Source organism: Lynx rufus, unplaced genomic scaffold (genome assembly GCF_022079265.1).
Source record: "Lynx rufus isolate CCGP_SWC_20201006 ecotype Redwood Valley unplaced genomic scaffold, mLynRuf1.p SCAF_5, whole genome shotgun sequence".
Taxonomy (NCBI): Eukaryota; Metazoa; Chordata; class Mammalia; order Carnivora; family Felidae; genus Lynx; species Lynx rufus.
In genome coordinates, this window is record NW_025814867.1 from 25,334,020 (window position 1) to 25,347,440 (window position 13,421).

Consider the following 13,421-nt stretch of genomic DNA (forward strand, 5'->3'; position numbering starts at 1 on the left):
CAGGGGAAACCACGAGTAGTTTAAATGACCATGAATGGCAAATGGCATCGATTCAGTCAAAGCTGGAATATAAATTCTTTGTAGGCATACTACAGCGATGACGCAAAGGTCCCCTTAAAAAATGTGGAAAATAAATTTTTAACATGGGCAGTAAGAAACCTGTATATAGTAAGTAAATCTCACTGAATCTGTCCTTACTTTTCCATGATGAGTCACCCCCCAGCTCCCCAGGTAGTGACATTCCTAGGCAGCAACTCCCAACGGTAAAGCATCCACACTCGACCGACTGGCATGTCCTCCAAACAACCACGTGGAGATAGTCAAAATATCTTCAGGGGACTCACCCGTGATGTATGGCTGCAGTTCTGCACTGATTTGTGTAGTCTGTTTGGTAACATGCAAACTGCACGCAATCTTCTCAGGAAATTCATTTACTAAATCGAGGATATTTTGCTGGAATGTCAAACATATTTGGTCACGCTACAATTTTAAAAAATCAAAACAGATGTGCACAACCCCTGCCGCTGAACCTCGACTCCCATTCTGCACACGTCTGCCACTCTTCCTCTCTACTTAGAGAGGTATTGTCTGCAGCCTAGCAGGCCAGAGCATTCAGAGTACAGAGGGCTATTTGGCTTTAATTGAAATCTGAATATGCTAACAAGCATATTACTAACTCTCCGGGAGTTTTTTCTTCTTCCTTTTTCTCAAGCATCGGCAATTAAGCAGCAGTTTCACTGACCACAGTTGTGTCTTTTAACTGTTTCTGTTCTTTTGTTCATCCCGCAGCTGCAAAGCAATCCAGAGTGAAAGCCTTCTCCTGTCAAACGTACTTAGTTTCAACAGATGCAACCGACGGGGGTTTCATTTACCCAGCGGGTCTAAACTCCGTGCCTCTCACCTACTCCTGTAACACACGAGCCCACTTGTAGGTCTCCTGACTCGACGGAATCTCAGGGATGTGGCGACTTTTCTGTTCATCCGCCTCCAGATTCAAGCCCACAAACCTGCCCTAGGCCTGTCACTTCAGTGGGCGCGTCCTCAACACTAGCTGTTTCACTGTCCGGCATAAAAAGTGTTGGGTAATTCCCATCTGAACATGATAAAGCCTTGTCAAGCCTTTTGGTGGAACAATGGTTGCAGAGAAGACAGAACTAACGGAAGAAAGTTCCATGGACGACTAATACCATGACACGAGTTTGCTCACGGCAAGCGACGAGACATATGTTTCTTCCTTACCTTAAACAGGAGTTCACTGGTATTTTTTGCACTGTAGAAGAGCTTTATCGTTCCGACCTCATAGCCGCTTCCTTTGTTCGCCCGGTCTCTGTGGAGGTCTGCCGCGTGCCGCAGGATGGACAGCAGAGGGTTAATTCCGACTCCTCCTGCAATCAACACCAGGTTTCTAGAGGCATCTGCAGGCTGAGGGTCAAAGAAGAACTCTCCACCCACTCTCACGGCCACTTCAGAGTCAAGGGTACACTAGGGCAGGAAAGAAAAGATCTGTTAGTCCTTTGTGGCACAGGTCTTAAATCTAATGCTCTTCTTTAATAACACAGACGGTGTCTACCTTCTGCATGTTTATCAGTGTTTAGGACTATTTTCACAGCCAGCTCTCAACTGTGCCAGGGCCCTGTGAACTGATTCCACTTGTCCATTATACAGGCCATTTGCTACTCTGCCTCTGTGATCCACACTGCACAGCCACTCCAGTACGGACAAAAGAAGACTCGCGTCAGTAATTTTGCCATTTGTTAACTTCTTAGGTGAAGAGCTGCGTTGTGGAAAAAGGCACTGGGCTCAGGGGATGGCTCTGAAGCACGAGTCCCCTTTTCTCTGCGGCGCTCCTGTTTTCTGATCCAAGTCATGGAGCTGACACAGGCAGGATGGAGCAAGTGTCACTATGCTGCGGCTGCCCTGGGCTCATAAGAGAAGACCCTGGGGACCGGGGGGCTTCCTCCGGGTCACCAGCAGGGCACAGCCAGAGCTGTTGCACAGGCTCGAGGCCAGCCCTGAGATGCTGGTCAGTACTGTCCGCTCTTCCCTGGAGAGGTAAGAATAGACAGCAGAGGATTCACACTAGGAGGGGAGCACCACAGACAGCCACCCCACCCAGGTAGAGCGCCTATTTGGTGAGGCCACTTAGACCAGAAATACGATCAGAGCTGAATGTACTGGTTCTCCATGGAGGTGATCCTGCCCCTGACGGGGTGTTATGGAAACACGTGGTGACACTTCCTTATCGTCACCGTGGTTTAGAAAACCCAACTGGCAGTCAGAGGGCAGGGCCAAAGGTGCTAGATGTCTTGTGAAGTTAGCAATGTCCTCGAGCCGGCTTCTGTTCAGCTGATGGTTAAATTTTGAGGAATTTCATGGACTAGTTTCTACTGGTTGTTTGAAATCGGCCATTGAGGGAGTATCTGCAGCACAGAAATCAGCAAATGCTGCAAATGAGGGCTTTTGTACTCAGCCGATCTAGCAGCACATCATTATCTCCAATGCCCAGGACTGCCGTGCAGAAACTTCTGAATGGCCCATGGGACGTACATGTAGGTGAAAACTGGTTCGTAATAATCTGAGACTAGATCCTAACTGATTTTACAAAAAACACAAAGCATTTTTTGCACATATCTAGTGGCGTCTGAATTTTCCAGAATGTAACCATCATGTGGATTGTGCTTTGCTGTATCCAGAACTTTACCAAGTATATTCACTGTTCTGGAAAACCACATCCCAGTTGGTAACATGCATGTGTGATGCTTCTGTCACCATAAAGAATCTTACAATCTGCATCTGTAGAGGGTGTACTCATGGTGATTCCACACTGAGGAATAACCATCTGCCTACTTTGTTCTTCTAGTTAAGATACGCCCAACCATTCATACACTTAAACACACAGGGGCACCTGGGTGGCTCAGTTGATTAAGCATCTGACTTCAGCTCAGGTCATGATCTTCTGGTTTGTGAGTTCCACCCCCGCTTGGGCTCTCTGCTCTCAGCACAGAGCCCGCTTCAGATCCTCCGTCCCCCTCTCTCTGCCCTACCCCACTTGTGCTCGCTTGCGCACGCTCTCTTTCTCTCTCTCACTCTCTCTCAAAATAAAAAAAAATATAAAGAAACATATAGGCTCTGATTGTGAATCACTTTTCTTTTTCTTTAAGTAGGCTTCACACCCAGCATGGAGCCCAATGCAGGGCTTGAACTCACGACCCTGAGATCAAGACCTGAGCTGAGATCAAGAGTCAGATGCTTAACCAACTGAGCCACCCAGGCACCCCATGAATCACTTTTATTTCTCCTTGGCATTACACTTAGAGAATTATGCCACCCCAAAATTTTTCATGTGTTGATTACACTAACTTTGAATTTCATCTCAGGATAGTTCTACAAAGAGGGCATTGGATCTGACAGGGTTGAGACCTCTAGTTTGGAGAAAACGCACTCATCTAGGAGCCAGAAGACTGAATCTTAATCACAGTCTATGAAGTCCATCAAGTTCCTTAATTTTTCTGAGCCTCTGCTACCACGTCTGTTAAATGGGTACCAGCACCTGTCCTACTCACTTCACAGGGCTGTGGTGGCCGTCATATGACACACTATGGGGAAGAGCTTGCTGGCATCAGGTTCTATTATGAGAGGGTGTTTCAGTCATTGCAGCCGTCACAGAAGAGAAAGTGTTGAGGGTGCCTGCTTCCTTCTTCCCTAAAAACGAGAGTCTAGAACTAAAGAAACTTAGATCAAAAGCAAAGCTTCGCTCCATTACATGTTCCTGATGCAGATCAACTGAATGAACACCCTCCTAAGAAGCAGTAAGTTATCATGTGCTTTTAAAAGACCAAACCCTCAGCATTCACTCCTTGGCACCTTACATGGCAGGTAGGCAGCTAAGTACTTTTTGACATGAATTGAATTTGGGGCTTTACAACGGAAAGGTGTTAAATCTTAAGAGTTAATCTTTGAGAAATCTAAGAAAAAATGAAAATTATTTTAATTCACTAAAGAGGTTCCTTTCTGGAAAGTAAAGAACGATTAAATGAAGGGAAATCCTTTCTCAGAAAAAACATCTGAACTGAACAATTTTAAATATATAGGCCATTTTTACATGAAGAACGGTAAGTGGGTTTTCATTTTTGACAAAAGAAATTAGCAGCAAGGGAGCATTCTGTTAGGAATAAGTACAATCTAGGAATCACTACAGTGGCCACCAAAGTGCTTTAAAATGCCCCTTCTTTCCAAGTCTCAAAAAGAGAAGCTGTGATACGAGAGGCTCTGCCTAATGACGACAGATTTAATCTCTTTGTACCCTCCCTCCCCATCCTGCTTGCCTGTACACGTTTCTCTTTATTTCCAAGAATATAAGAGAGACTAAGAAATGAGACAGAAATCATTTTCTCCAATGGTCATCTTCGGTAGGACTAGTAATGACAGCAAAGCCTTTAGGGTACTGTTTTTAGAAACCAGAGTATTTTCAAAACCCTAAAGTTGGCACCAACAACAAAACAATGTGCATGCCATCTCCTTAGTGACAAAATAATCTTAAATAGATCTATCTTCTAATTTGCTAGCATCTGGAAAGAATGAAAAGCCATCTTTGTCTTTTATTGATCAATAAAAACTGCCAAGGTAGCATGAACACAAGACTCAAAGTGCTACACGGTATAATATGTAAGCGAGTAAAAGGACGTTACCCTCAATTACATAGCCATGTATCTAATTTGGGTATAGATTTTTCTACTTGCGAAATAAACAACTTTTCCACAGCAACTGGAGCCCAGCACACAATAGCTGTCTAGAACCCTTTACCCTGCCAGGAGCCTGAGCCAAAGCAGATAAAATAAAGGAAGACATTTATGGCACTTTATCCCCTGTCCCCACAGAGCAGCCTGCTGCCACCCAGACACTCACGTGCCTCCATTGTCCACTCTAATAGCTTCGTAAGACAAACCCCCAGGAGGAAAACAGCCACCTGAGAATGGTTCCAAGAAAAATCTGACTTCATAAAGGCTGTTTGCAACTCCCACCGGGCAGAGTGGAGCAGGCACTACAATTAAAATGTGCATTCAAGCAATGCCACTTGGAGATTTTCTACCGCCTCTAAGAATAAGTTCCTTCATTGAAATGTCAATGAGGCATGAAACCAAGCAGGGAGCTGTGGACCAGGACCAGGTCAGGTCACGTGGGAGGCTGATCACTGGAGGGGACTCCTGGAACTAGGAGCCAGGATGGCTAAGCTCATTTTAACACTGAGTGTGGGACACATGGAAACCTTGCTGGTTCCACCCCCATGGCATCTTTTAGAGACTCAGGATGCAGCCTACAGACAGCCATGGGTGGAAAATCCAAAGCGAATCTAAAAAGGAATGCAGCAGCTGAGGACACATGGAAGGAGTGACTCAGAAGGTCAGAGGGTAAAAATGTGACAGGATACACTTAGAATGGAAATGCTAAGGCAAGCAGCTGCCTTACTCTGAACAGATACAACTTGACATGCAGACCCTAATTAGAACAGCTATTTCTTATGCCCCTATATCTTTTTCTTTTTAATTACCTTACAGTAACACATTTTTTTTTGGGTGGGGGGAGTATAGCTCTATGAATTTTAACACATACGTAGATCTACGTAACTACCACCAAAATCAAGATACAGAACAGCTCCATCACCCTCAAAACCTCCCTGTGCTCTCTATGCTCACACCTTTCCCTACCCCTCACCCCTGTTAACCACTCATCTGTTTTCCATCATTGTATCTTTGTCTTCCAGAGTGTGACAAAAATGGGATTATGGAGTACGTAACCTTTGAGAACTGGCTCTTTTCACTTTACATGTGGCCTTTGAGCCTCACCCAAGGGGAGAGCATCAATAGTTCATCCATTTTTATTGCTGAATAACAATACATTGTTATGAATGGATCACAGTTCGTTTATTCACTCACCCACTGAGAAACATTTAGGTTGTTTCCAGATTTTGATAATTATGAATAGAACAACGATAGATGTTCCTATACAGGCTTTTAAATGAACAGAGCTTTCATTTCTCTAGAATAAACACCCAGCAGCAGTATTACTAGGACTTATGATAAGTGCATATTTAATTCCATACAAAACTACCAAATGTTTTCCAGATTGGCTGTATTACCTTGCATTCCTGCTAGCAATCTAAGCAATACAAGAGACTTCCAGTCACTCCACATCCTTACCAGCACTTGGTATTGTCAGAATTTTTAACTTTCGTCATTCTACGAGGTGTGTAGAGACACCGTGCTATATACGGTTTTAATCTGCATTTCCCTAATGAGGGTGAACATCTGGTCATTGCTTATTTGCCATCTTACATCCTTTTAGAGAAGTACCTTTCAATCTTCTGCCTATTTTTAAATTATGCTTGTTTTCTTTTTGCTGACTTTTGAGAGCTCTTTATGTATTCTGGATATTACAGATCCTTTCTTGGATATCTAACGTGCAAATAACTTTCTCTGAGTCTGTAGCTTGTTTTGTTTTTTTTAATTCTGTTAACAGTATCTTTTGCAGAAAAATGTTTTTAGTTTTGATTAAGTCCTATACATCAACCTCTTCTTTTATGGCTCTTGCTTTTGGTGTCCTGCCTAAGAACACTTTGTCCACCCTCAAGTTCAGAATACTTCCTAAGTTTTCCCCTGAAATTTTTATAGTTTTGTGTTTTCCACTTAGATCTACAACCTATTTTGGGTGAATTTTCAACATAAAGTATGACATTTAGGTCAAAGTTCTTTTTCTTTTTTTCGCATACGGATAAACAACAGTCCCGTCTCTACATGTTGAAAAGGTTACTCTTTTGCCACTGAATTTCTTCAGCACTTTTGTCAAAACTCAAATGGCCATATGTATGTTGGTCTATTTCTGAACTCTTTATTCTGTTCCATCAATTTATGTGTCTGTCCCTTCACCAATACCACACTGTTTTCATTACTGTAGCTTTATTTTCACCTTAAATTTGAGCAATGTGATTCTTCCCACTTTATTCTTTTTCAAAACTGTTTTAGCTCTTCTGGTCCCTCTGCCCTTCCAATAACTGCTAAAATCAGTTTATCTACAGCTACAATATTTATACTGGTACATTCCTTTTTGGAAAAGGTGATAAGAAAAGGCCTGGGATGGGATGGAGGTTGTTGGTAAATATAGAAGGCACAGTCCAGAAACAAAAGGGATGGTGGTAAAAAGGAGAGAAGGGTCAAAAACTAAGAAGACAACTAATCTGTGCTGAGCTCATTCTTTGTTACCAGAGTTCTAGAAGGTAATGAGCAGGCAGCTTCTGTAGGATTGTGCTGAGTCCCATGGTAAAACAGCAGTTATTAGCAGCAAATGTGGATTCCCTCTCAGAATCACGTGTGAAGAACTCTCCAGAAAGGCAATAACACCACAGATTCAGCAGCACTCAGCTCTGGGCATGAGCGGGATGCAATCAGAAATTGTTTCCTTTCCAAATGAGAGAGTGATGGTTTAATTCCCTTTGTTTAGGACAGTTAGGAAAAAATAATCTGACTTATAGATGTACCATTTACGAGACATATATACAGAGGCAACTTTCAAAAACTTACATAAGACATAAAATATTTCAGTACTAAAGAGTGTTCAACTCAACACTGGTAACCCAGAAGATATTATCAGTCTTCTTCCTTAATGCATCAAAAGGATTCTGCTTCTTTGACCATCATGGAGTCTGAATTGTGGATATAGGGGCTCTTTGTGAGCATGCACCCTTTTCACTCAAGCCTAGGTTTCTTAAGTGCATGAAGTGAGCTGAACACCAACTTTGTGGGAGGCAGTGATGCCCAGATCTCCAAGTTTAAACAGGTTTGCTCACCTGATTGTGAATCCAGAGAGCAGGGGGGTGGTTCGCATATTTCACTGCCAATTCTATCATCCTCTCTTGTTTTAGCAGTCTGGGGCTGGAGCATATTGAGAACCCACCAACCACAGAGACTCCTGGGATAAAGAAATCAACCCTAAAAAAAAAGAAAAAGGAAATAAACTCTTTCTGTTGAAGCAATTTTAAAAGTGGGCAATAGGTAAGTAAAACTGACAAACTTTTAGCTAATTAAGAAAAAAAAAGAGAAAAGATAAAATGAATAAAACCAGGAATGGAAAAAAGGACATCATCACCAACCTTACAAAAATAAAAAAGATATAAAGGAACTCTATGAACAACTGATGACAAAAATTTAGATAGCTTAGGTGAAATGGGTATAGTCCTAGAAAGACAGAAACTCCCAAATTGGACTCAAGAAGAAACAGGAAATCTGAACAGACCCTTAACAAGCAAATAAATTGAATTAGTAATTTCAAAACTTCCTAGAAAGAAAAGGATAGGTCCAGATGGCACAATGGGTGAATTCTACCAAACATTTAAAGAACACTAATCTTTCACAAACTCTTCCAAAGAACAGAAAAGAACACTTCCAAGTTCATTCTATAAGGCTAATATTACCCTGCTACCCAAATCAGACAAAGGTATATAACAAGAAAAGAAACTACATATCAATATCCCTTGTGAATATGGACCCAAAAATCCCAGGAATACTAGGTTGGTTTAACATCTGAAAAACCCAGGTACCATCTTAATAGATGCAGAAAAGGAATTTGACAATATTCAAGAGACTTACATAATAAAAATATTCAACAAACTGGGAATAAATGGGAGCTTCCTCAATCTAATAAAGGACATCTACAAAATATCCAACATTTCACGTTGAAAAGCTGAAAGTTTCTCCTCTAAAAACAGAAACAAGACAAGGATGTTTGCTCTTACCACTTTTTTTCAACATTGTACTAGAGGTTCTAGCCAAGGCAATTAAGCAAGAAAATGAAATAAAGAAGCTACAGATGACATGATGTTGTATATAAAAAAATCCTAAGGAACTACTATAAAGGTATTATAATAAGCAACTTCAAATAATGTTGCAGGATACAAGACTAGCAAAAATTAATTGTAGGGGTGCCTGGGTGGCTCAGTCTGTTAAGCAACTGAATCTTAATTTCGGCTCAGGTCATGATCTCATAGTTCGTGAGATGGAGCCCTGCATCAGGCTCTGCGCTGACAACCTGGAGACTACTTGGGATTCTCTCTCTCTCTCTGCCCCTACATGCTCTCTCTCTCAAAAATAAGCATTAAAAAAAAATCAATTGTATTTCCATACACTAGCAGTTAGCAATCTAAATGTGAAATTAAGAAAAATAATTCTGGGGCGCCTGGGGAGCTCATTTGGTTAAGTGTCCGACTTTGGCTCAGGTCATGATTTCATGGTTCGTGAGTTCAAGCCCCACATCAGGCTCTGTGCTGACAGCTCAGAGTCTGGAGCCTATTTCAGATTCTGTGTCTCCCTCTCTCTCTGTCCCTACCCCACTCACGCTCTCTCTCTTTCTCAAAAATAAATAAACATTAAAATTTTTTTTTAAGAAAAACAATTCTATTTATAATAGCATAAAAAAGAATAAAACAACTGGGAATAAATTTAACAAAAAAAGTGTAAGCATTGCACACCATTGCACTACAAAACATTATGGGGAAAATTCAAAGAATATATAAATATAAGAAGACATCTAACATTCATGGATTGGAAGACTCGATAATGTTAAGATGGCAATACTCTCCAAATTGATCTACAGATTCAGTGTGTGCAATACCTATCAAAAACCCCAGCTGGTTTCTTTGCAGAAATTGGCAAGTTAATCATAAAATTAATATGGAAATTCAAGGAATCCAGAATCATCAAAACAATCTGGAAAAAGAAGTACAAATTTGGAGGACTCACACCTTCTGATTTCAAAATTTACTATTAAGTTACAGAAATGAAGATACTGTAGTACCGGCATAAGGACAGGTACATAGATCAATGGTAAAGAACTGAAAGTCTAGAAGTGAACTCTTAAATATACGGTCAACTCACTTTTGACAAGAGATCAACACAATTCAATGGCAAAAGAATCGTCTTTTAAGTGACTGGTGCTGGAACAACTGGATATCCACATGTAAAGAGAATGAAGCTGGACCCCTACCTCACACCATATACAAAAATTAACTCAAAATGGGTCACAGGCTTAAAGGTAAGAGCAAAAATTATAAACTCTTAGAAGACTTACAGAGGAATAACTCTTTGTGGCAATGGTTACTAAGATACGATACCAAACATTTTAAAGAAAAAATGATGAAACTAGACTGCAACAAAATTAAATACTTTGTGCTACAAATGATACTATCAAGTTAAAGGACAACACACAGAATGGGAGAAAATATTTTTAAATCATATGTCTGATAAGGGACTTTGACACAGAACACATAAAGAACTCTTAAAAATGGGCAAAGGATTGGTATAACATTTCTCCAAAGAAAATACATAAATGGCAAATAAGCACATAAAAAGATGCTCAGCATCATTAGTTATTAGGAAAATGCAAATCAAAATCACAAGAGCTATCACTTCACACTCACTTGGATCGATGGCTAATCAGAAAGACAATAGTATTAGAGAGGATCCTGAGAAACTGGGACCCTTACACACTACTGGTGGGGACGTAATGTGGTGCAGCCACTTTGGAAAACACTTTGGCAGTGACTCAAAATGTCAGAGTTACCGTATGACCAACAACTCCACTCTTAAATACCCACAAGAAATGGAAATATATGCCCAATCAAAAACATGCACATGAATATGCATGGCAGCATTACTGGTAATAGCCTAAAAGGGAAAACAATCTGAATTTTCATCAATTGATGAATGTATAAACAAAATGAGGTACATCCACAAGAGAATGAAGCACTGAGACATGCCACAACATAGATGAACATTAAAATCGTGTTAAGAGAAAGAAGCCAGCCACCAAAAAGACCACCTATTGTATAATTCCATTGATATGAAATACCCAGACTGGCAAATCCATGAAGACAGAAAGTAGAGCAGTTAAGCAGGTGAGGATGGGGAGTGAATGATAAGAAGTATAGGGTTTCTTTTGGGGGTGATGAGAATGTTGTAAAATTTTGTTCTGTTGATGGCTGCACAGTTCTGTGAATGTAGTACAAACCACTGAATTGTACACTTTAAAGAGTACTTTTTTTAAGTTTATTCATCTTGAGACAGAGAGAGAGAGAGAGAGCTAGCACGTGCACATGCAAGTAGCATAAGGGCAGAAGGAGAGAAGAGACAGAATCCTAAACAGGCTCCGCACTGTCAACGCCAAACCCAAAGTGGGGCTCGATCTCACAAACCGTGAGATCATGATCTGAGCCAAAATCAAGAGTCGGACATTTAACCAACTGAACCACCCAGGTACCTCTGAATTGTATACTTTAAATGGGTGAATTTTATGATATGTAGAGTATATCCCAATAAGCCAGTTTTTTTAAAAGTGTAAAAAAAAAAAAAAAAAAAGAGCAACAAAAATTCTTTCACTGGCATTTGACAAATTAAAATGCTGACGTGACCTTCTAAGTTCCAAAAATCTTATGTTGTCTTTTCTTCTAACCATACTGCTATAGTCTAGAACTCTCCCAAGTTTTAAGCCTTAGATACTTCTATGCCATAGAAAACCTTTTTTGGTGGGGCTTCTAGGCAATACAACAAAGCTAGTTACATACCAAGGAAAGAAAAATTTCTCAGAACCTGGAACCAAAAAAAAATTCGCATCCCAATGTCTAGAAAACAAACATCTAATCTAGAAGTTTCTCAGCCCTCAAAGAACAAAAGTATCATTATTCCCCCAGTTATTTTCCTACCAGTAGGCTTACATGAAAGGTACACTATGTTCTCTACTGATATGATCTATGACCTTAAAATATGTTCTCTTCTGATCTCTGGCCTTAAATATCCGGACATTTTTTATAATCTTTAAAAACCAGTTCTGGATTGGAAGTGCTCCAGAAAAAGTCCCTAGCCTATTTTTTTCTCTATTCACTTGATTCTTTCCCATCAATACTTTTATTTCCTCTTCATTTCAGGCAAGATATAAATCTAAAGATTGTAATTAATATTTATTAATACAGTTGTTGCTTGCTTTCAGAGAAGAGGTTTAATAGTTATCTCCACAGCTTCCATGTTCAAAACAGTAAGTAAATCAATGAGCTAGGTTTGCTGCTTCATCTCCTGAACTACAGCGCCCTCTGCTGCTCGATGTTGATACAGACCATTCTCTCAGATGAATGACCGGGAATCCTCTAGTAACTTTGGAAACCAATCTTTTTAAAAAGGGACTCCTTCATTAAATACTATAGAATTCAAATGACATAAAAACTTTATCTGAATGGATTTAAGAGAATATGCACAATACATTATTTCATAAAACACGCCCTTTCCAAGATTAGCATTCTTGAAGCCAAGAGTTGAGGCACCTACTCTACTCTATATGAGCAAGTATAGAAGAACTGGGAGAAAGAGCCTAATTCTTTATGTAGTGAAGCCACATGTCCATATCCAACTGTGACACACCAGGAAGCCCTGTCCTGCCCACAGATGCAGCCCCAGTGCCCTGCACATACCTGGCACGCAAACTGTGACCAAATGTCAATGCTTCACCATGAGGTCCTAAAACTCTTTAGTCCTCAGCTTGAGTACTTGGAGCCCCTCCCTCATCCCTTGTGCAAACACCACAGACAGCACCTGCTTACCATGTACAGGCACTGTGGCCAGTGTTGGATGTAAAGATGCAAGTATGTCTTGATTCCTGCCCTCAATAAACTCACCCTAATGGGAGGAAAATCAACAGATAAACATAATTACATGGGCTATGAGAAAATCTGCTTGGGAGAGATAAAATGCTCGTCATTTAAGGCCTCTCTGGAAGTACCTGCACTTAGCATAGATTTCTTCTTAGCTCCAACATACGTGATCTTGTTTTTTTTTTTTTTTTTAATTTTTTTTTTCAACGTTTTTATTTATTTTTGGGACAGAGAGAGACAGAGCATGAACGGGGGAGGGGCAGAGAGAGAGGGAGACACAGAATCGGAAACAGGCTCCAGGCTCCAAGCCATCAGCCCAGAGCCTGACGCGGGGCTCGAACTCACGGACCGCGAGATCGTGACCTGGCTGAAGTCGGACGCTTAACCGACTGCACCACCCAGGCGCCCCCGTGATCTTGTTTTTATCAGGAAAATACTAATAAAGCCACTATTTTATTTTTTAAAACTCTGTTTGGCGGGGGGTGGGGGTGGGGGCGCGTAATGGAAGAAGTAATCAATTCTACCAGGGGTGGAGGGATTAACAAAGACTTCAGAGGAGTCTTAAAAGACACACAGCACTCACCAGACAAGCGTGGGCAAAGACACAGTCTGAACAATGACACCAAGGAATGGAGCACTTTCTATGTGTGGTCATGTAAGAGTCAGGGCTGCCAAACACTGCCATTTAGGTTCTATACTGTCTACAAGGCAGCAGCCCTGCTAGAGGGGTGGGGTG

The 13,421-nt window shown here is 41.0% G+C and overlaps 1 protein-coding gene across 3 annotated transcripts in view; it reads right to left on the minus strand.

Moving 5' to 3' along the window:
* OXNAD1 (oxidoreductase NAD binding domain containing 1) overlaps window positions 1–13,421 on the minus strand; it is a 40,262-nt gene that overhangs the window by 737 nt on the left and 26,104 nt on the right. For all 3 annotated transcript variants that reach the window (XM_047099940.1, XM_047099939.1, XM_047099941.1), the window contains 3 exons: window positions 7,841–7,982; window positions 1,240–1,482; window positions 345–453 (listed from right to left, as the gene is read on the minus strand). In XM_047099940.1, the coding sequence (XP_046955896.1) occupies window positions 345–453; window positions 1,240–1,482; window positions 7,841–7,982 (494 nt within the window). The remainder of the gene's footprint in view (window positions 1–344; window positions 454–1,239; window positions 1,483–7,840; window positions 7,983–13,421) is intronic.